At 43.4% G+C, this 22861-nt stretch overlaps 2 protein-coding genes across 2 annotated transcripts; both read right to left on the reverse strand.

Annotated features, from left to right (window-relative positions):
• Positions 1-15380: 15380 nt before the first annotated feature.
• Positions 15381-19091, reverse strand: LOC121620351 (inward rectifier potassium channel 2-like). Its single transcript, XM_041956376.1, has 2 exons — positions 18972-19091; positions 15381-16933 (listed from the first exon to the last, which is right to left on the reverse strand). Exon 2 carries the CDS (start codon positions 16695-16697, stop codon positions 15381-15383), a length of 1317 nt encoding a protein of 438 aa, XP_041812310.1. The 5' UTR covers positions 16698-16933; positions 18972-19091.
• Positions 19092-19841: 750 nt separating this feature from the next.
• LOC121620408 (inward rectifier potassium channel 16-like) lies at positions 19842-20990 on the reverse strand. The gene has a single exon (XM_041956446.1). It carries the CDS (start codon positions 20988-20990, stop codon positions 19842-19844), a length of 1149 nt encoding a protein of 382 aa, XP_041812380.1.
• Positions 20991-22861: the final 1871 nt, after the last annotated feature.

The raw sequence follows: 22861 nt of genomic DNA on the forward strand, positions 1-22861 counted from the left end.
ATGGATGAGATATTTCGTGCGAGTTGACATAAGATAGGACCCGCTTTGTCGAATATATGCTGCGCACCCAAAATTAGTTTGAAAAATGCATTTTTGCCCCTGGAAAGAGCACCGTGAAAGTGTTTATTTGAAATTTGATTCAATGAGCCAGACGTTACGTCAGCGTGCAACTGGCAAAACGTTAGGAAAGTTCTGGTTCTGCTGCAAGACGTTTACACTAAAAGTTAAAAAATTGGTGTTATTTTATATTGCTGTTGGGTTACTGGATCATAACAGCCCTTCTACCCTTTGGTTGGTTTTCTACACATGGGTACTGAGCACTATTAACCGCAAAACACTGGGTCAAAACGGCCATTGTTACATGGTAAAATGAACCCAGCGCTAAATCAGTGCTATGTTGACCCACACTGGGTCCATTTTTAATCCTCTGATTTTTAGTTTGAAGTTATGGTTGCACCACCATCTCATGATTTGGTAAATTCTTGATTGCTGCAATAGTGGATGAGATTCTTCAGATTTGATATGAAACATTTGACTGAAACTGATATAAATGGATATAAATTGAACCCGAAAATAAAATACACTTTCACTATGTAGCACCATTTTGAGATAAAGGAGGACACAAAAGTTTCTCCATCCCCTCAGTAATTTAGATGCTTACTTAAAGCTGCAAACTGGTTAAGTTGTTTTAATGCAATGCCATTGCTATAATGCAAATGCTATGCCCAAAGTGGACCTCTGCACTGCTGGATGTAAACTTCCATCTATCAAATGCCTCCAGGGCAGTGCTGTGCTCTCTGGATTCAATGGACTGGGCGACAAAGCAGACTCTAGACCATGAACAAATCTCCTGCAGAAAGAAAATGTCTCAGAGGGGACTCGTACAGGATGAGGCAATTACATAATTACATTTTGGTGACATCTTTGGGAATAAGAAAGAGCCAGTGGCTTGGGAATATCTACTGCTGTATTTTTTTATTTTATTTTCTCAGACTTCTTAACCCAGTTGGCAGCGAGGATTACAGTTATGATACAGCCCTTACATGGCGTCACATTCGAGGTCACAGCGCTACATATCAAATATAAGGCCAAAGCTGGATTAAGCATCGAACAGAAGCGGTAACGGGTATCCTGGATCATGAGCAGCACACTGCTCAATAGATATCTCTTAACCTTGGTAAGTTGAGATGACGATGTGCTTCAAACTGATATCCCCAAACTCCAGCTGCCTTTTGTAAACAGAGTTCAAAGTAGTCTGAACTCACTGGAAATACAGCACTCTAGTATTACACCCATACAATCCAATACAGCAGCTTAGCTTCGCCGGTTTGTGCCTGAAACAATCCCTCTGTGGAGGCTCTCTCTTGTGTTGAAGGTCACATGTGCAGACTGATGAATAGTGTGCGTGTGGATAAGCAGACATCACCATATTAAAGCAAATATTTGTGACCAGAGCGCCTCATAAAATGCAGATGACGGCGTATTTAATCAAACAGGCGAATGCGAGAGATGTTCTGCGTGCTCTTTCCTGCAATGCTTGATTTATCGTGCCGGTTTACGGCTTCAGTAAATTCACAAACTCCCAAGATCAAACGGTGAATGAGCGGCGCAATGCACTTTTTAAAACCCGCCTGATTTTAGTCAAGTGATCAAGTGATGTGAAATATACTCAAGCCACCATATACAGCGTGAAACATTAATAGAAACCCTACATAGATATCAGCAATAGCCATTGTGATTGCTGCTGTGAAGGATTCCTGTTGCAACATTCAGAAGACACTGCAGTGCTGAACAAGGGTGTGTGTGTATGTGTGTGTTGTTTACTGCATGATTCAGAACATTTGGACTATTTTGAAATGCGGGACAGCCAAAGAAGGTGAAATGCAATATCTCCGCATACGCTGATGGAGGAGAGGTGCTGTGGGCTGATGTCAACGAGTGGAACAGCTGCAGCTAGGAAAGGCACCCTCTCCTGTCAGACCACAGCTGAAGGCAGAGCCATCGCCATCCGGAGCTGGCCAGATATTCTCATGGATGAATATTTGCTCAAGACAAGTCAGTGGCTCACACACTGCGGTTTGATTCACACCTATTTTATGCCGCAGGGTTTAGTTTTCAGCCGGAGCTAAAGGAGGGAAGGATTTTTTTTTTTTTTTGACCTCACGCCTCCCTTTTGCCTGATTACATAAATGTGTTTCCATTGATGACCTCCAGCATTACTGACAAGCATCTATTGATCCACCAGTTTTGTTGTGGTAGCCGGCTCGGCAAATGAGCAGAGAGACTGCTAACACCGCACAGACTACTACTCCGGCTGCTAGAATATTGTCAAACCACACAAATGAATGTGCAAGAGTTTTCATAGCCTGCGGCAAGACTGCGGTCTGCACTACTTTTTACTTTTTTTTTTAGCCATGCTGGTGGCTCTGGGGGGGTCGTCTGTCAGTAATAACTGTCAGATATCTCAACAACAATTTGGTACCGATATGTCCATCTCAGGGTGAATTTTAATGACTGCGATCTCCTGATATTTACGTTTGCCCAATGCTTCGGTTTAAGACCAAATACCTGCATGTCCATCAGCCTCATCAGTAGTTAGTGTTTAGAGCTAATTAGCTAATGATAGCATGCAAACATGCTAAACTAAGATACATGTGCTAAACATCAATATGCTCGCATTGCCAACTGGCTCAGCTGCACTAATAGGAATGTTAGCATGCCTTAAATTTAACAAATGCTATCATGCTAGCATGCTCGACTAAGATGGTGACCATAGTAAACAATACATATTTTAACATCAACATGCTGGCATTGTAAACTGCCCCAGCTGTCCTTTTTATATGTATGTTAGCATGTAATGCCTTAAATTTAACAAATGCTATCATGCTAACATGCTCAACTAAGATGGTGACCATAGTAAACAATACAATTGTGTTAAACATCAACATGCTGGCATCGTAAACTGCCCCAGCTGTCCTATATGTATGTTAGCATGTATAAAATGTTGCAAATGTGTAGCAAATGTTAGCATGCTAATAATATTATGACCGTGGCAAACATACCTAAAAGTGCTTGTAAAACATCTGCATGTTAGCATTGTTTTTGTAAGCAGTTAGCATTTAGTGCAAGGCAGAAATTATACTTTAAACATCTGTGAGTGTGCGAGGGTCCGCCTGACTTAAATTTCATCATCACAGGATGCACATGTAGGTGAGCGGACTCCAGAAAGCAGTAAACAGAAGTACTATGTGTCTGGCAGCAGTCCATGCACGTATCTGTCTGAGAGTACATTCAGGCCTTTCATGTCACCTTTTGTAACAAGGTCAACCTGACACTCTTATCTAGACTTTGCAGTCAGTAATAAAGAAGTCATCAACTGAGACACTTTGAACCTCAGGCTGAGTTTTCTACACCACAGAAAATAATAATAATAATTAAAAAAAAAATGGGCCAAAACAGGTGCTCAGACTTCTGGAAATGGTTTTCAGCCAGAAATCTTACTGTAATGGATCTAATTACCTGCAGTTGGCTAACTTCATATTAAAATCTGTCCCCAGAACACATGACATGAAGTATAAACAGCATTTCTTCAGCCTCTTTCCACCTGTTACTGTTGACACTGGAGTGAGGTCAGCAAATGGTTTGTTTTCTTTGTTGCCATCACATGGCTCCTGGTCTCTCATGGTGGGGAGTGAAGCTGGCAGCAGGGGACAGGACGAGCAAAGTGCGCTGCCCCCCTAACCCAAGCTGTTTTCCTGAAGGAGAGGTGATGTGTTTGGAGCCCAGCTGGTCTAATGGAAACATGCTCGTCCCCAGTGAGAGTGAGTGTAGAGAGATGCTTCTCATCAAGGCTGTCTCTGTGCAAGTCCGCGCAAGTTAATGCAAAACAACCAGGACTAAAAAAGAAGCAGACTACGGAGAATTCATTTTATATTTAAACCTCTTCCAGTCTTCTAAATGTCATGAAGCCTGGCCTGATGATGAAGCTGAGGATTATGTCTTTTTATAACCCCACTCTTAACATACATTTGCATCATACTGTAGCAAGAGATGCTGAAAGAGTGCTGCAAGGGCAGATGGTCAGCTACACTGCATTGATGGAGGGAAGTCTCTGTTTTATAACTACTGGATACATTTGAATTGACCTGATGAGATACAGACATCCGCAACCAGGGAGAGGAAAAGCAAGAAAATAAAAAGGATGCCGAAGTGTGTGGACTATAGAGTGTCGCAGTGACCGGGGCAGGTGTACAGTATGTTGAGGATTAAGTTCCACACTGGAAAAGTGGATGGTCTTTCTTTCCAATCATATGATTTACTTGCAGGAACAAAGCCAGCCAGGCGGTCCTGCTCCCGAGGTCCTAAAAAATCCGCTGGGAAGTAATTAGTGTCCATAACCCCCAACATGCCCCATTCACGTTCTTTTTTTTAATAGTGATGGAAAGTAATCGTCCCTCATGAATGGGATGATGTATTGTTCCTGAAATAGACTTGGCGAAGGGTTTGACTTTTGTCCAGATTATTTCCAAGTCTGCCAATATTTAAATGACACAAATAATCCTGTCTTCTGGGAAAAGGATGATGTCTTATGTGCTGTGTCTCCTTTTCAAAGTAATCTTTCAAGTTGGCAAAACAGTGCAGAGCAGCACATGCACACACGGCCGCAGCACGGCGAGAACATGATTTAAACTAAAATTCTTGCCTGACACCTCCTTTATTCCGCTGGAAGTTCTTCCCGTCTTGCTATCAGCAGCTTGACTTTTAATTGGCAGGTCTTCGTGCTGCTCATCTGGTGTTGTAAGTGATAAGGAAAGTCAAGAGATCAGAACACAACATTGATTACCTGAGCCAACAGGTGTAACGCTGAGCCCTGTCTCTGGTGCAAAGACGTCCTTAAGTGGCGTGCCACTCCTCTCCTGTTACCTGTTCCTCTCGAAGGACATGGAAAACTTGCCATGTATTCAGTGCTCTACTAGAGTGTAGGTGGCTTCCATTACACTTGTGGTTCTTGTACATTGCATTAATTAGACCACACTGGAGCATCTGTCCTGTCTTTGGCACCATGCCAGTGGAGATACTGTGTGTGTTTGCTGTTCCAGAAGAGCACAAACATGTGTCAGTGTTGTATATTACACTTGTTTTACAGTAGCTGCTATTTTAGGCACAGATGTAGTTGTACGCTGCAGAGCCGTCAGATTGCTTTTCAGATGACAAGGCTGCTAATAGCAATGTTGTATGACATAAACCTTTGTGTTTGATTTTGATCACTGCCCACAGAGGGAAATTGCCCACAGTGTCAACCTTTGCCCTCTGCAGAGCTTCTGCATTGTTTTCCTTATGACAGACCTGCTTAAACCAAACGTAAGCCACCTCGATAATCTCAGGACAGGCAGGACAAGAAAGAAAATTGTGCTGTGACGTAAGGAATAATCTTCTTGTTGGGAGCAATTGCATTCAGGGCAGAATGAAGAAATCGCTTGTTATTTTTAGAATAGAGTAGCTGTTTGCTTATTAACAGTTAAAATGTCATTGATTAAAATAATGCAGTCACATAGCCTCGCCAACGTTTTATGTGTTTTCGCAACTCAAGATGAAATTGTTGAAATTGCACTCAAAAAAAAAAAACAACAACAACAACAACAAAAAGAAAAATTTCTGTCCTTGTTAGCCTCCCCTTTATGGCGTTTATGTATGGCACAGGATGGGATTTTTACCACACCACACCAGAGACATCAAGGACCCCATCCCAGCTGGTACATTTTGGGTCTCAAGTAGCTTGACACCATGGGAAACTCACCGTCAGCATCCCGCAGCCGGATGGCAGAAAGGCCACAGTCACAGTAAACATCCACCCATGAGGTCTGATGCCGAGGAGATAATCTCACCTAGGGAGAAGATGATATCGACCATCTGCTGCGTCTGGAGGGGATTTGATTGGCTTGCCACAGCAGAGCAGAGCAGTGGGGATGATTAGGCCTCCCTGGTGTCCCATTCCACTGGATGCCGGCTCAATGTCACCACTGATTGGATCCTCTAATCTTGTTCTGTGCGAATTAAATCTAAAGTGGGGAGGAGGATGATCGCATTCACTTTGCCTTGTGCTCCGATTCTCTGTGCGTGCGTTGCTGTAACTAACTTCCTCCCTCCCGTGATTAACAGATACAGTATGAGACAGCTATCCTAGCTCTGGACAGGGATCTGTATCATTGACACCGTTTCTAGCGGACGTTAACAGGCGCCCACGCTAGATTCTGAAGTGTGGTGATAAATAACTAACTAGCATTGTGATAATGAAAGATTCAGCAAATTAATGCATAAAAAACATGTTCACGTAATTTGATCAGTTTTGCAGTGCTTTGAGCTAAATGCTCACACCAGCATGCTAACATGCTACAATGACAATGCTGCATGTTGATGCTAAGCAGACATAATGTTTTACCATGTTCACCGTCTTAGTTTAGTGTGTTGCATGCTAACATTTGCTTAGTAGCACTAACCAGTAAGGATGACTGAGGGGAACATCTAATGAGAATAGTTTTGCTGGTATTTCACCATAAGCTAAATGAATCTATAGGGGGGACAGGAATGTGTGAAACAAATTTCATAAAAATTTATTCAATAAGTGCTGAGATACTTCTGTTTGAACAGTAGACCAACCAGCTGTTCCACAAAGATTAACAACGCTAGAGTAATGCTAGCATGGCTAACAAAAAAAAATAGCTTACTTTGAGTTATAATTTACTAACCCATTTCTCTGTACACTTCAAATCTAGATATGAAAACTAAATTAAAAATGGTCAAAATCAAAGCAGCAGAGGTCAGCGTATCCTGATTTGTGGTTTCTTGTGGGGGTCAAGGTCCAAAACCTGGATCCAACACTTTCCAAAACTCAGCCCAAGCTCAGTTAACCCTTTCGCCATTGTGAGGTTTTACAGAACTTAACTTTGTCCTGCAGATGAAAATCAACTCTCTACGGCACATTACACCAAATAACACAATTTCTATCTTATATTATGCATGATTCATTACAAATAAATACTGTCACAGTTAGGTAACAGACACAAATTAGGGTGTGAAGACGCAGTCGTGAAGGCTGTGCATTTCAATAAGAGCTCTAAAAATAATCAAACATGTCATACAATCACCATATTCATCTATCTTTGGACACTGAACAAACAACAGGAGTTCCATTTCAGGTTTCTGTCTCTCTGTCTCTGTCTATCCTCCAGAGGGATCCACACTGGAGCTGATGCTGCTGGTTGCCCAGATATCGTTATAGTAACCCTGGCTGTCGGCCTTTCTCTGCTCTTTTATGTGCGGAAGCTGCTTTGCCCTGAGGGGCCTAACATGCAATGCATTCAGTAGAAAGGCGATAGCTCCATTCACAAAAAAAACATCGAGTGATCAGAGGGTTCTTTGAACATGGAGCCAGCAGCAGAGCAGGTTTTGCAGTTGGAGTGAATCCCCAGGGGAAGGTTGGGAATATGTGGGTGGGACGAGTGAATGAGTATCTCTCCTCTGGCCTGATAATTATCACACCTGTGCCCAAACTACCAGGTGTGAATGTGTTTAACTGTGTGAATGTGAAGCATGGTATTCCTTGAGAGGAGCATGTATTTGACCTTGCCTGAATATATAAGGTTTTAAAGAATCATTGTAGTGAATAAGGAAATATTCTTTCATTATGTTGCAGCCAATATAGCTATTTGGCAGACATCAACAGACATAAATAAGCAATGCCCTGTCTGGAACTTACAGTGGTAGTTGGTGGTCCTCTGCGTATGGACATAGAAGCTGGCTGACAACACCACTTTGGTAGTAACCTTTATCAGTGAAGGGCTGGACCCAGTTCAGAGGTATCCAACTCTCCTCAGCTGTCCTCATAAACAAACCCCTCTCAAGTATCCCCTGTCCTTTATATTCTCCATCCTTGAAATCACCCATGCTTTTTTATATTCATATTTGATTTCATTGTTGCTCTCCAGGGCTCACTTTGCAGACTTGGCAAAGATCCTGGCAGGATAACCAACGCCATAACAAGAATAAAGGGAAAAAATGAAAGAATAAAAAATAGATCGACTTCGTAAGTGATTAAGTTGTCTTCTGCAGCTCGATCCACATTTGGCAAAAAAAAAAAAAAAAAAAAAAAATGGAGAGGGCACCCCAGATGGTCATGTTTATCACATTTTCTCCCATAGAGGGGCACCCCAGAAGGCCACGTCATCACATTTTCTCCACCAGACTGGCAGCCCAAAGAGCACATGTTCACCTTTTCTCCACTAGAGGGGCACCCAAGGGGGCACTTAATCATATTTTCTCCACAAGAAGTGCACCATAGAGTACCCTTTACTGACTTTTTAAGCACATTTTATCATGTTTTCTCCACTAAAAGGGCACTGTATCAGCTGTTTTAGATACCTCAGGGGCATCCAAGAGGACACTTTTACAGCAATTGCCCCCTCTTGACACTCACTCGGCGTCCACCACCGGAAGCATGCATCAGAAATGGAGGGGAGGCTTTGTGTTTACTGCTGTGGCTCAGTCGCTGATGAACCTCCATTATAGGCAGCAAAGAGCCATACCACACCGAGCCAAGTCCTCTGAGTACAAGGTGCCACTGGTCAAGAGCCAACAATGACCATAAAGTAGGTATTACTTTTGTTTCCTGGCTCCGGATGTATTTGTCAAGGTCAGAGGAGCCTGAGCCAATAGGATAAAGGTCAGCGGCATGAATAGATGAGAGACATGACGGCAAGTCTGTAAATGTATTCTGCCCCGACGATAACGTGCAGACAAGATAATCATAGACAGTGACAGAAACATAGATATATTTGCGTGAAAAGGTAAAAGCAAAGCATGAGCAGGAAAGTAAAGCAATAACCTAACACACAAATACAGACGGTTGCACTGTGAGCTTCTATGTGCCCAATGACTTTTTGTTTCTGCTTGTGTGACCAGACACACCCACTGTGAATAAATATACATATTGTCTTTCAGCAGGCTCGGGGAATGGAAAAAGCCTGAAACTTGTCCAACATATTGTACCTGCTGGATTCTCCTATTCCTCCCCTGAGTGTCATGAGACACTCAGCTGTCAAAGTTAGAGCCAAAATGAGTGTCAGCAGGTGTGTTTGTGAGAGAGAGAGTGTGTGTTTGTGTGCATGTGGAAGGTTATTATAGTTCAAAAATGATTGAAATATAATTAAATGTGAGCAGGGGGAACAAGTATGCAAAGCTATGCCAGATAGAGATAATGACCTGTTTATAAAGAGGATGAAGTTAGTTTTGACACAAGATATCCATGTTCACATTTCACTGTCAGGTGTTTTTGGTCAAATATGAGTATGGTATAAGTATTGAAAGATAAATGACACATAGGAGGAATCTAAACTTCAAAATAAAATCCTCACATGACACTAAAAAGAGTTGGAATACCCTAGCATGAGGAAGGGGGACTGATCACAGGGGTTTCACTGTCACTAGCCAGGAATCCCCTTCACACACACTGACACACACACACTGACACACACACACTGACACGCACACACACACACACACACACACACACAGCAGCAGCAGCAGCAGAAGGTTCTGGCAAGTGTGTCAGCTGTTGGCTGTTTGGTGAAACACATTTATCTGTGATCTGACACTCCAGTACTGTGCAGAGTTAACTGTAAACCTTTAACGGTCTAGTGTATTCTAATGTTTTAGACACTCACATCAGCTCCCATCTGCTCTTTTGAATTAGCTGAATTTTCGAATTGCACCGAATTTTGTAGGTTTACAACGAGTTTGCAAACACTCAAAAATGCATAGGAGGTATTTGAATATTCCCTGACCATATTAACTCCAGTAAAAGTCCAGCTGCAGTTTGAGGGCGGTTGTCAGTAGTCCTCATTAGTCAACTCGCTGCCAGCATTGACCGAATAGCTGGCTGCATGAGACAGTAGGTCTCCGTTGCACCGTCAGACCCACCAGACGCCTTATGCAATTGCTATGTAATCAGAATTATATAATTGGCTAATTTAATCCCATTGCGCTGTGGGAAGATGTGTCATGGTATTTTTTAATTTTTTAATTATTATTATTTCGTGCAAGTTTAGGGGCAAGGTGTCAAACAAAGCTATGAATGAGAGAGCTGAAAATCAACAAACTTATAACTGCATTTTAAGCTGTTATTGTGGCATTCCCGGTCTTAGTGACCTGACTGTAGATCACAGCCTTCAGCAGGCCGTTAATTAAGGCCTCGCCATGGAGAGAACATGTTGCATGAGTTATATGCTTGTCAAAACTGAGGTCAAAGCCCCTCAAAGCACATCCCTCAAACTTTTATTGGCTCTCATTCTCTGAGAAAAGTTTGCCGTCTGCAGGTTCTGTCCCACTTCCAGGCTTGCTGAGGCAATAACTCATTTTGACTGAATGGTTACAACGTGTGAACGTCACTGCTATACTACAGCCTCACTTTACGGTCAACATTATCGCACCTTCTCGGAAGTAACGCAGAGTGGAGTAGCTGGGCGTAAGAGAGACGTCACGTCTGTCAGATGGCTGGAAACAAAGCCTGACGACGGGATAAACCTGTGTGTGCTTCGGCTCAGTCGTGTACTGAAGATCGATTGCCTCTTCTAATGTTTGGCACTGCAGACAGAGCATCGTCATCACTGAACACTTCCCTCATCTTTTCCCAAATTCTGAAGGGACAAACCGCAAATATCATGGCTTTAAGATAGCAAATCAAGTCCAGCTGCCTTTCACTTACTTCTACTTGTTATCTCATGACTGAGAACCTCCATACACAGAGATACTGCACTCTGTTTATCTGCTACATATTGTTTTTGGCCGGATGGGCGTGTTTCTCTCTCTTTTCACACTCTTTGTTCCTAGTTAAAGCAGCTCCAATGAGTTTTTAACTGATAATGAAACAGCTTCAGTTTAATACTGATGCCTCTATATGACATACAGAAGCAAACGAGAGAGAAGACTGCCTGTCACCGGGTCCGATTCCCCCACGATGTATAGAAAAGGAGAAGAACTGATACAAATACGCGTCGCATACGCAACGTCATGGCTACTCGCCCGGTGGAGATCTCAGGAGTGTGTACAGCATCACCGCATTACAGTTATTGATCTTACCCAGTCACAAATAGATACATTACCTCCTCGCTATGCATCCTGCAAACAAATATGCTCAAAAAGAAAAATAGTATTATGAATAAGACGTCTTCCAAAACAAATGCATCCAGATCAAGAGCTTTACAACCCAAGGTGGTGGTGAACGTGGAAGAAGCACATCTTTTCTTCTTTTTAAGTTTGATGTACAGTATTAATGTCAGTGATGTCTGATTTGGGCCAAACACATTCAGTTCCAGCTATTTATAAAGCTGCAGGCTGTGGATGTGGCCCACATAAGATGAGAGTCAGACATTTTTTCTGATGTAACACTTTTTCTAAATATGTTCAGGAAAGACTTTGTCCAGACTACACACACTTCCTCCTGAGCGATAAATATGCCTGTGACTTTAACACTCTCTGAAATTATGTGTGTATAAACTGTCTCTAAGTGACAGTTACTGAGATAAAGCAGGGGTGATTCAAGGGGGGAACAAGAGTACAAATGCTACATTTCCACTGGTTATATCTTTGTTTTATCAGTTCGTGCTGAGGTCTGGAGCATGGAATATGTCAAAAGCTGTTATCTTATTCAACATTAAGCAGATAAATCAAGTATTATGTGTTGTGCTTCACTCTGCTCATGAGTTGTTTATGTTTAATTCACTAACCTCATCTGAAGGTCACGCTGATCAGCCTGTTGTTAATGAGCCAGTTCAGGGGAATCCGCCAGAGAGACGTCATCAGCATCATCGACAGGAGCTCTCTGGCCAACGCTGGCTGTCAATTCCTTTCTAACAGTGCGCCCGGCACAGACTGAACAGCCACCGCGTCGTTCAGTTAAATGTCATCGAAGAGGTTTCAGGAGTTTAGGTGTGACTGACATTTTGAAAGGAAAGCTAAAAGGAAAAGGGCGAGTCCACATTTTCACTCTAAACCGGGGCTTTGTGGCACTTTCATTGGCTAATGTGGAAAAAGCCCAGAGGCAGCACCCACTTCCTATATGCAGAACCAAATCACATCGGCTCGCTGCCTTCCTGCGGACGTGTCTGATCAATACATCCCCGACTACGTCTCATGCTGGCAGGACGCAGCTGTGGATGGAAACTAACTAAATTTGCCGACAGATGTGTCGTGCTGCAGACCCACGTTCATCTCTGATACGGCTGTATTGATCAGTTCTATTGCTTAATAGTGTTTTATGCATGTTTATGCTGGATTAGAGGAGTTGCTGGGTAGTGGGATCCTCCCTGGAGCATTGGTGTGTTATGTAATCTGTGCGTCCACGTGGTTTTGTAGACAAATCACCTTAAATATCGATATCATTTCTATTGAAAAAGTGAGCAAATTTGGATTCATTAACAACCAATTGTATTGTTCATTTAAACGTTTGAGAAATATGAATTCTGCAGTATGTCCTCCTAATTCTACACATTAGCACCATCGCTAAAGACACTCCAAGGTGCAGACAACACTTATTTTCCACAGTTTACTGAAATAGATTGGGAAAGGCGAATGAGGTGTTCTTTCCATCGCTGTCATTGGAAACGACTTCCAGTGGAGCTGACTGATATAGCAAGGGATCTCTGTGGGCTTTCACAGGCTGGAGTGAGTCAGTTTGGTGAATTATAGTAAATGACGGTGTGAGCTCTGACAGCTAGCAGCCTGGAATTTGGGCCACAGCTCCAAATTAGGAGGAGCAGCATGTGCATCCACAGCTAAAAAAGTCGAGCAGACCTCTGCTCACCAGCTCCAGATGTCACACATTTTGGGTCAAAATGCAAATCCTTGGAAAATTATTGCACAGTAGACTGCAGATGCAAACACAGAAGGATAGCTAGCAAGCTCATACAAGTCTGTATCATCTGTTGAAAGTGTTTACAATCAATGCATCGACTTCATCATGATTTTTTGCGCTTTTATTGAAAAAAAAAGGACATAAACAGTTTTCAACAACTGCAATATCAATATACAGTATTTGCCTTATAATTTACAAAAGATAAAAAAAAATCTGTACAGTCTCTGGTTTGTGCAGGAAGATGGGAAGACCCTGGTAGAAAAATAAAGACCTAAGACAGGAGAAGTCACTGTGAGAGCAGACCAAATGTTTTAATAGATTTCCTCACCAGAGAAGTGGTACAGCATTCTGGCTTCCACTATCCAAGCATTAATGTGTCACAGTAACACCTAGAGTAGTAGTTCAAAAACATTAAAGCTCAATCTTGTGTAAGACTGGAGTCGAGCGTGCTACATCCGTTCAGGATTTGCAAATGTAACTGACACGTTAATCAGCAGACCTGATCTTTCGAAAGACAAAGCAAGGGCCCATTCAGAAATGACAAATAACTTCACAAGACCCGCAGCGGTGAAGTGTGAGGGTTAACTAGGATGTGTCCAGATTCTGCACGTCTGCCACGCCAAGAACACTGATGTTAATGTAAAGCAGACTACGTCAAGACCAACTCAAGGAATTCAATGTTTCGACAGTCAACCGCTGTTAGATGAGGGAAAGCTCAGGTTCAAAATCAACATCAACTAACAGATAAGTTACGGTTGTCTCTTATATATGTACACATTTGGCTTTGGGTAATAAAACAGTTTCTGCTGTTATGGGGGGGGGTGCACTAACGCTTTGGAAAACACACTGACAGAATCATGCTCGTCTACATCTAGAAATAACATCATAGGCTGCATCTGCAATCTTCAAAACGGATACTTTAAATGACAAATAATACATTTTGGCTCCTAGATTTCTCTCTAAACATACAATATGTAACTTAGCAGCACTTATCGTCAACATTCATCACCTCGGCTCAGGGCTGAGCTTCCTGCCACGTTCTACCACTGACCTGTATTGCACATTACAACATGAAGACCTGCAATGAGTGGCAGTATACCGCACAGTGAATCACCTCCGAATGCTCCGTCTTCTTCTTCCTGTAACATCTATTGCAGCGTGTGCTAAGTCGAAGCCAAACCTCCTAAGTGCCTCCAGCAGGACTGAGACTTCCGTCAAGGCACCCACTGCGAAAGATGCTATACTGAGACAAGATGATAGGCTGAGGAGCATAGTGTGCTTGTGCTCATGAACTGTGCAAGACATCTCTTTCCTGCCTCACGCCACAAGAGCTAAGCCCATCACAATGAAGAAGACTGTAAATATACTTTGCTATGAGACCAGCTCATTAACAATCAGTAGCTTTTGTGCAGGTGGTTTAACTGGTTTAAAATTGTTTTAGTAGCATTTAAAACAAGATTCTTAAACTGAAAATGATTATAAATATATAAATTTAGGTTGGCATTTGAAAAATCTCAAAATTTTAGGTTCAAGTCTTATTTTGAATCTTTTTAGTTTTAATTAAATATATTTAATTATTTCAGTCACAACCTTATGTGACATTTAGGCCACAAAAAGACATATTGCAACCCTGATTCCACCAAAGTCGTGTAAAACGTGAAACAGAATGTGATGACTAGCTAATCTTTTCTGACATATACTCAACGGAAAACAGTTCAAATGTTTGACCTCATCAACTTAATTGATTTTTGTAAATATCTGCATATTCTGAATTTGATACCAGCAACACATTTCAAACAAGTTGGGAGAGGAGCAATAAAAGACTGGGAAAGCCGTGAAGCGCTCCAAATACACCTGTTTGGAACATTCCACAGGTAAACAGGTTGATTGGTAACAGGTGATAGCATCATGATTGGGTATGAAAGGAGCATCCTCGAAAGGCTCAGTCTTCACAAGCGAGGATGGAGCGGGGTTCACCACTTGGTGAACACATGATTGGATAAAGGAGATTACCACATGGGCTCAGGAACGCTTTGTAAAAACCGCTGTCGGTAGTTCAATTGCAAATGATTGCATTCTGTTTTCTGTGTCCCGACTTTTTTGGAATCGGGGTTGCATACTCAGGATGCTAAATGCAAATGTGCAAACTGGGAATATGCACTTGAACAAATTAAAAGCTTCTGAGCCAAATTGGCTATTCTACTCAAATCTATCAAGAAGGGCAGACTGCACAGTCTGTAGGTGAAGGTGTCATTTCCTCCCTCTAGCTCCATGTATCACTTTCACCATAAACAACGCGACATGTCTTGATTTCCATGGTGTTCTTGTGCTTGAGCTTCTGCATAGAGAACTTCATACTCAGATCACAGTCTTTACAAACTATCATGCATTACAAACAACAGCAATCAGGACCAAATTCAAGCTAGCTTTAACATACCCTGTGGTGGTATTTCACCCTTTTTTATCTCTGCAGTCATATTTCTGATTCTGCTGTCAAAGGCCTTGATTCTAAAGGCAAAGAGTCCAGATTGCATTCAGAGTCTGACACAACATCTGCGTTTATATCCTCAAGTGCACCGACCTCAACACCCCTCATCTCCCTGTTTTCCTCTTCCTCAAACTCCTCCTCCATCTCGACTTTTTCGAGAGCCACCTCGTTCTCGTAACAAAAGGAGTTCCTCGAGCTGGTGGCGTTGGACTTCTTCTCGGCGAGTTCTCTGGCACTACAGTCGGGCGTGCTGGGCACCTCGTACGTGTTGTCAAAGCGAGAGTAGTCCACTTTGTAGTAGTTCTTTTCCTCAAAGAGCACCGGCTCGAAGCGGTGGCCCCAGAGGATCTCGCTGGCCACGTACGAGCTCCGACACTGAGTGGTCATGGCTGTGGCCTCCACCATGCCCTCCAGGATCACTACGATCTCAAATTCTGACGTCTCCAGCTCCTGTTTGCTCATCTCGTAGAACGGGCTGTCCTCATCGATCTCGTGCACAATGGTGATTGGAGACACCAGGAAGATTCTGTCAATGCCGCTATCGAAGCCTACGTCAATGTCTACCTGATCCAGAGGGATGAACTCGCCCTCGGCGGTGGTGCGGGACTTGAGCAGCTGGGCCCTGACGTGAGCCTCCACCAGGTGGCTCTTCCTCAGGTTCCCCACACGCCACATCAGGCAAAGTTTACCGTCCCTCATGGCCACTGTAGCATAGTGGCTGAACACCAGGGTCTCATTCCTCTTTTTGGGCTTGGCCATCTTGGCCATGACAGCCCCGATGATGAAAGCATCGATTATGCAGCCCACAATGCTTTGGAAGACAACCATGAAGACGGCAACGGGGCACTCCTCTGTCACATAGCGATAACCATAGCCAATGGTGGTTTGGGTCTCCACTGAGAACAAGAAGGCAGCGGTGAAGCTGTCCACATTGGAAACACACATCTGAGTCTCATTCTCTAAGTCCCCGTAAGAGAGGGCCACTACCCAGAAGACTAAGCCAAAAAACAACCACGACAGCAGGAAAGAAAGGCAGAATATGAGCAGCATCCAGCGCCAGCGGATGTCCACGCAGGTGGTGAAGATATCTGCCAGGTACCGCTGGCCTTTCTCACTCATATTGATAAACTGCACATTGCAGTGGCCGTCCTTCCTGACGAAGCGGCTCTGATGCTGGTGCTCTGTGTGCACCTTGTTCACGTTGCCGTTTCCGTAGCCATTCGGGACGGCAATAGCGGCCAGCTTCATGCCGTCTTCCTCAGAGGACACGATGCTGTAACGGTGGCTTCGCACACTCCCCATTACTTCCACCTGGGAGGGCTGGGCCGATTCTGCTTTGGAAAACAGTCTAAGTTTTTGGTAGAAGCGTTGGAGAAACAGTTTTGAATGATCCCAGGGACAAACTCAGGCAGAAAATGTGGACAACAGGACGAGATCCTGCAGGGAACAGGGGGCCTGTGCTTCTGCAGGCGTGCTGTGCGCCTTTGGTGAGGTCACTCCTCTCTGACAGCTGCTTTGGACCTCATCAGTGAAGTGGGCTGTGGAAATTACAGACAGAGAGGAGAACAGTTTTAAAGTAATTGGCAGGAAGCAAAGCAAAGATCAGTGTGTGGGGGTATGTGGTTACCTGTGGTCTAAATAATGCATCGTACACTCAAAGTTAGCAGCATTATTCTTGCGTACACAGACAATATAAAAACGCTGTGCTGTCAGAAAGCAGAGCTAATGCATTTTGCATGCATTATCTTTATTATAACTATCAGATTCAAAATATGATTGAAGCATTTAGATGGCTCACAAAGTAGGAAAGGATCTTTACCCTGCTTAATCTAAGTATTAATTAGTGCATGGGAGCTGAGTCAAATTACAGCTCAAGTTCATGTGAATCCAGTATCTCTGTGCAGATGTGCCTCTAAACTGTGCACAAACATATTTAATAATACTAATTATTACACTTGCTATTCAATGGCAGTTGCTGAATGCGCAGTGTCGGTGACACATTTGCATACGCACGGCCCGAACTAATCCACAACTACAGTTCATCATGTAACAAGGGCTAATGAACCTTGCAGCTTTTCAGAGAGGATGAGTCTCTTTCTCTGAAAGCAACAGTAACCTTGCGTCATATGTAATAGAACAACAAGGACAGCTAAATTAGAAAAGCTATTGACTTGGTGTGTGTGGCCTGAGAGGTCCATTAAAATGCAACACCACCACAGGCTACAAAAGGCCATGGTCAGCCAGACATTCTCTGCTTGTGCCAAAATAACCCTCCACCTCCACTTCTGACTGCATCGCATGTGAGGGTCAAGTGAGAAGATCTGACGAGACGTTGACAAAGTTTGAAATAAAGTCTAGCACAGCGCAGACGTTAAAAAGGAAACTTTTTTCGTCATTTTTATTCCGTCTTCTCGCTGTGTGCGCGTCACGCCGTTCTGAAAGTGATCAACAGTCACGTGGGATGGGATGTGCAGGACGTGGTCCTAAATCCCCGTGCATCATCTTTGTTTTTCTCAACTAATGATGTCACTGCTGGGTCAACTAGAAATAGCAACCTGTCACGCACACTATTGGGAATATGGGCCTCCATTCATTCACAGCTCAGAGGCTGCCAAGACAATTTTGTTCAACGGCATTTAGTGATTTTATAAATGATAATGAAAATGTTGCATCCAGCTCTTTTATTATTGACACGTTTATCGTGGGAAAGACTTACCACAGGAAACATTATGTCAACCATCTTATTACAAGTACAGTATCCAGTTTACCTCATGCGCACGGCGGCCATTCAGTCATCTATTTGTTTAGCTGCACAGAGGCCTATTCCAGACTGAATGGCTGGAGAGAAGCAAAGATCAAGAGGACGTCTGATGGGACGTCTGTGTGACACTTATATCTGAACCAGCCTAAGGCTAACATGCGTTTTTTTGACGTGGGAGCCCGCAGTGGGAATCAGATCTCTGACCTCTGTGCTGTTGAAGCACTGACACAAGCTGAGCACCCTCTCCCTCCTCTGCCACTGTTTACTGGGCTCCTTCTCGCTGAGCTTTCATCTGCTCACTGTCTCGCATCAGGTTGGTGCAGCACACGGTGACAGAACGAGGCTCCCAGAGGCTGAACCTGTGATTGTTTGTTTTGCATGCGGTCTCAATTAGAGCCAACTGCTGAGGCAGATGGAAACTGGTTACATAAAGCTGCTCTATTTATCATTACACAAATCAATAACTATGGCCAATCCTTCAGCAGATGGTATCTTTTGCTACAAGCTTTCACAACACTTGTTGTTTCAAGATAGGAGCTTGTTTATAACTTTGCAGCAATTCCATCCTACAATCCTCAATTGGACGATGCACGAAAAAGTGGCATATAATAAAAATAATGATACAGTAGTAAGAACTGTGATGTTTAAAGCTACATAATAACTCATGAAACAGCTTTTCTCAGAATTAAGAATTAATTTCTTCACACAGGACATCAGTTTATGCATCTTTATGCCTCAGCTGGTGCAGGAAGTAGCTATGTTTCCCACATCACCCTCATAATTAAAGACGAATCTTTCCCGCTTATTGCGCCTACCTGTTGGTCCTTGCAGCGCAAGTGTGCCGTGTTTTCGTTGCGATAAGTCCCATATGCGCCAGATCTGCGCACTGCGTCCCCTTTCCTTCTTGCTGCTCTTTTATTGCGCACACTTAGTTTCCCATCTGGCGCGGCGAATTCGGCCATAACCCTCTCCAGCGGTACTGAAGAAGATGTTTGCCGTTGCAATGACAGACTTTAAAAACACGTGTGCCCATCCCCGCCCCCGTCAAACCGGCGGCCAATAGAAAGCTGCAGCGCCCGTTTGAGGGTCTGAGCCCCCCAGGAGGATTTATATTATCTGTCCTGGAGGAGTCAAAGCCACGTTCCTTGTTGGATGAAAACTTCACGTTAAAACTGGAAACAGGCTTCAGCTTGAGTGGAAAACTTTTCCAGAAGCAGTTATTTGTGCAATTAGTCAAACGACCATAATTAATTAACTATAATTGGAGTTTAAATGTTTTTCTCTCCATGAAGCAAACATGCTGGATGGTGTAGAGGAGCGAGACCTGCTTTTATGGAGCCAATCTGAGACTTTTCGAAATAATCCCCGCTGCTGGAGTGATGGTGGGTGCGCTCAGTGGACACAAGGTGGCGTCGTAGAGCTGCAAAGAGGACAAGCTCACACACAGCCGCTGGCAGCGCAGCAGTTTGGCTGCACGTGCATGTTTCAGAGTTTCACAAGGACAGTTTCACTTTTATTTGACTTGCATTTGTGGTGCTGGATTTTATTCATTTAAAGCATAAAAAGGCATAAACACTGTATACAAAATCACATATAAATATATTTACAGGAGCACATCTTATTTCACTGTTTCATCCCTAAAATATAGCATTATGGGATGAGTCCACTCATTAAGCAGGATTAAGCTACAAAGAGGTTTGGTGCATCACCTCTCCAGTGATGTCAGGATTCGTCTGGTGGGCATGTCCATTTCTTTTGACTAATGGGACTGGTTGACCGTGGGACTGGCTGCCCTCGACAGGACGTCTCCCCCTGTCAAACTCCTCTGCACTGAGCTGGGGCACCGACACCCACGTGGTCTCGTTGAAAAGGGCGTAGTTCACCTTGTAGCGCTTCTTGCCCACTTTCAGCATGTCCTGGAAGCGCTGACCCCAGTGGATGTCTGCCGGCGTGTAGGAGGTTCGTGTCTGGTGGAGCATACCTGTGGAGTCTCCAGTGTAGGTGAAAGACACCACCAGCTCAAAGGTGTCCTCCAGGAGGTCGTCAGGGCCCAGGCTGTAGAGGGGACTGCCGGGCTCCAGCTTGTGAATGATGGTGGCCGGCGTGGCCAGGACAACGTCTCGATTCTGGATTTCCAGGTCCTGGTACGACACCAGTATAGACCCCAGTGGCTGCTTCACATAGCAGACTAACTGGGCCTTGGCGACACCGTCCAGGATGTGATTGCCTCTCAAGTCCCCGAGCCGCCATGACAGACACAGGACCCCGTCTCGCTGGTTGACCACAGCACACCTGCTAAAACCGACCGTCTGAGCTCTCTTGCGAGCAGATGCCATTTTAGCAACAACAATACCAATGATAATAGTGTCGAGGAGGCAGCTGAATATACTTTGAACTGTCAGCACTACAATGGCCACCGCACATTGCTCAGTCACCGTCCTGAAGCCATAGCCAATAGTTGCCTGGCTCTCCATTGAGTACATGAAGGCCCCGGTGAAGCCACGCACGTTTGCCACACAGGGTACGTTGTCCCCATCGTCAGTGTCTCCGTTTGCGTACGCAATGAGCCAATAACAGAGGCCGAAAAGGAGCCAGGAGAGAATGTAAGAGAGGGAAAATATGAGGAGCATCACCCTCCAGCGGATCTCCACAAGAGTGGTGAAGATGTCCATCAGGAATGGGCTCCAGTCTCCGGGGGCCTTCTGGAAAACCACAGGGAACTTGCCATCTTTCTGCATGTAGCGTAGCCGCCTGCCTTCATTTTGCCTGCCCAGCATGTGGACTGTAGTGTGGTGGGTGTCAATGGTGCCCCGCTCGCCCCTTTCTGTGCTCATCATGACCAAGGCTGCCTTTCAGTCTCCTGTAGAAAGACAGCAATGAGACAGAGAATGCAACATTTTCAAGTTAAAGTTGAAAAAGAGCAGGAGGCACAGAATTTCGCTCATTACACGTGAGTGAAATGTAAAAAGGCTTTCAGACTTGTTTGTTGAGCTGAACCCTTCATGTTTGAGCAAGCAGCGGAGGTCACTCAGAGCCTCGGGCCGTCAGCAGCAAAAGCTCGGCTGCGGGTGTGAGTTTCTTACCAGTTGATTATTTACCAGGAGCTCCATGACAGTCTGGATGCTGTCCAAAACACTAAAAGTGCTTCATAAACACTTGAAGGTCTAAAACGCAGCTGAATGTGTGCAGTTATACATATAATAATAACACGGTTATGATCAAATGTCCTATTTCCACACACCAAAACATTAGCTGTACTGTTTTAATGTGTAGTTTTTTTTTGTTTGTTTGTTTGTTTTTTACTTGCTTAAGTGCAGTAAGAGGGCTCAGAATAAACCTGGTACATAAACCCTGTTTATCACATGTACATTACAAGCAGTCGCACTCTTGCTTCTTTTAAGTGAGATTTATATTAGCTTGGTATATTGTAATAGTGATTACTGTTCTTTTCTATATATAAATTAGTGGCAATTGATCTCACCGTTTTTACAATTAGGCGCTACTCTTATTTGTCTTTTCCTTTTCGCTCTACCTGCTGTTTTGCCTCATTTCCCTAATTTTTGTCTTTTTCTTAGATTAAGCTTTATCCAGGACAGGTTTGATAGGTTTGAGTGTCTCATAATGTCTACTTTAATATTTAGTTTGTGTGTGTGTGTCACATGACGCTGCACTGAACTTCAGCTTACAGTTTCTTGTTAATGTGAATCATATATATATATATATATATATATATATATATATATATATATATATATATATATATATATATATATATATATATATATATATATATATACATTCAGAGAGATTTGACATGACCATCTGACAAGATTAACTAAGGCTTCGGGTCAGGGAACTCAATCTATTTCCCACAGTTTAATCAGTTTGGCTTATCTCTTCTAGTTTTGAGTCTGTTGCCTTCCAGATGTGACCTGACTTATTTTAGTGAAATCAAAACAGTGAATGTATGGTACTTGATGTATCCCTATAGTATCTCAATGTTTTTGTCCCAAGTTTACAGGAAAAAATGTAAAAAGAAAAGAAAAAGCCGGCATGGTTGTCACCAACGTGTTTCTGCAGTCTGTGTTTATACTCAAAGGCCCGAAATAACGTGTGTCTCGGTTAATTAAGCAAAACCTTGACCTCCGCATTATTCTCTTTTTGTCCTCATGAGGGTAAATTATTAGCCTCTAACCACCTCTAAAAGCTCTTACCTTCTCAAATGTCAAACTTTAACCACACCAACTTCTTTTCAGTAACGCATAAAATACAACAGTCAGGACATTTTTATCACTTTCTTATGCTGCACTTCAGTAATCTGGAAATTTCTTCAGTTGTCACTGATGAAAGGGACGCTATCAAGTTTATGCCAGCCTGTTTAATGCTCAGCAAACTCGCTCATTGACCAACAAGTGTTTTTAAGACGTGCTTCCTTGCGAGAAGTCTGTCACAGTTTTATCTGTAGAGTTTTTATTGCTTAATTGAGTCACCTGAGAACACGTAGCTGATATTTATCTGAGTTCACGATGAATGACTTCTAATTTTACACCTCCTGTGTTTTAAATGTGTTGCCAAACAATTATTGAGTGTTAGCTGTCTTGATAATAGTGTTTGTGCAGTAATGACACCTCAGTGTCCCTCTCAGTCAGAAGAATGTCGGTCCACATTAGATTTCACTGCAGTTTGAATGGGCTCCTGTTGGCAG

The sequence above is a fragment of the Chelmon rostratus genome, chromosome 17, assembly GCF_017976325.1.
Source record: "Chelmon rostratus isolate fCheRos1 chromosome 17, fCheRos1.pri, whole genome shotgun sequence".
NCBI lineage: Eukaryota > Metazoa > Chordata > Actinopteri > Chaetodontiformes > Chaetodontidae > Chelmon > Chelmon rostratus.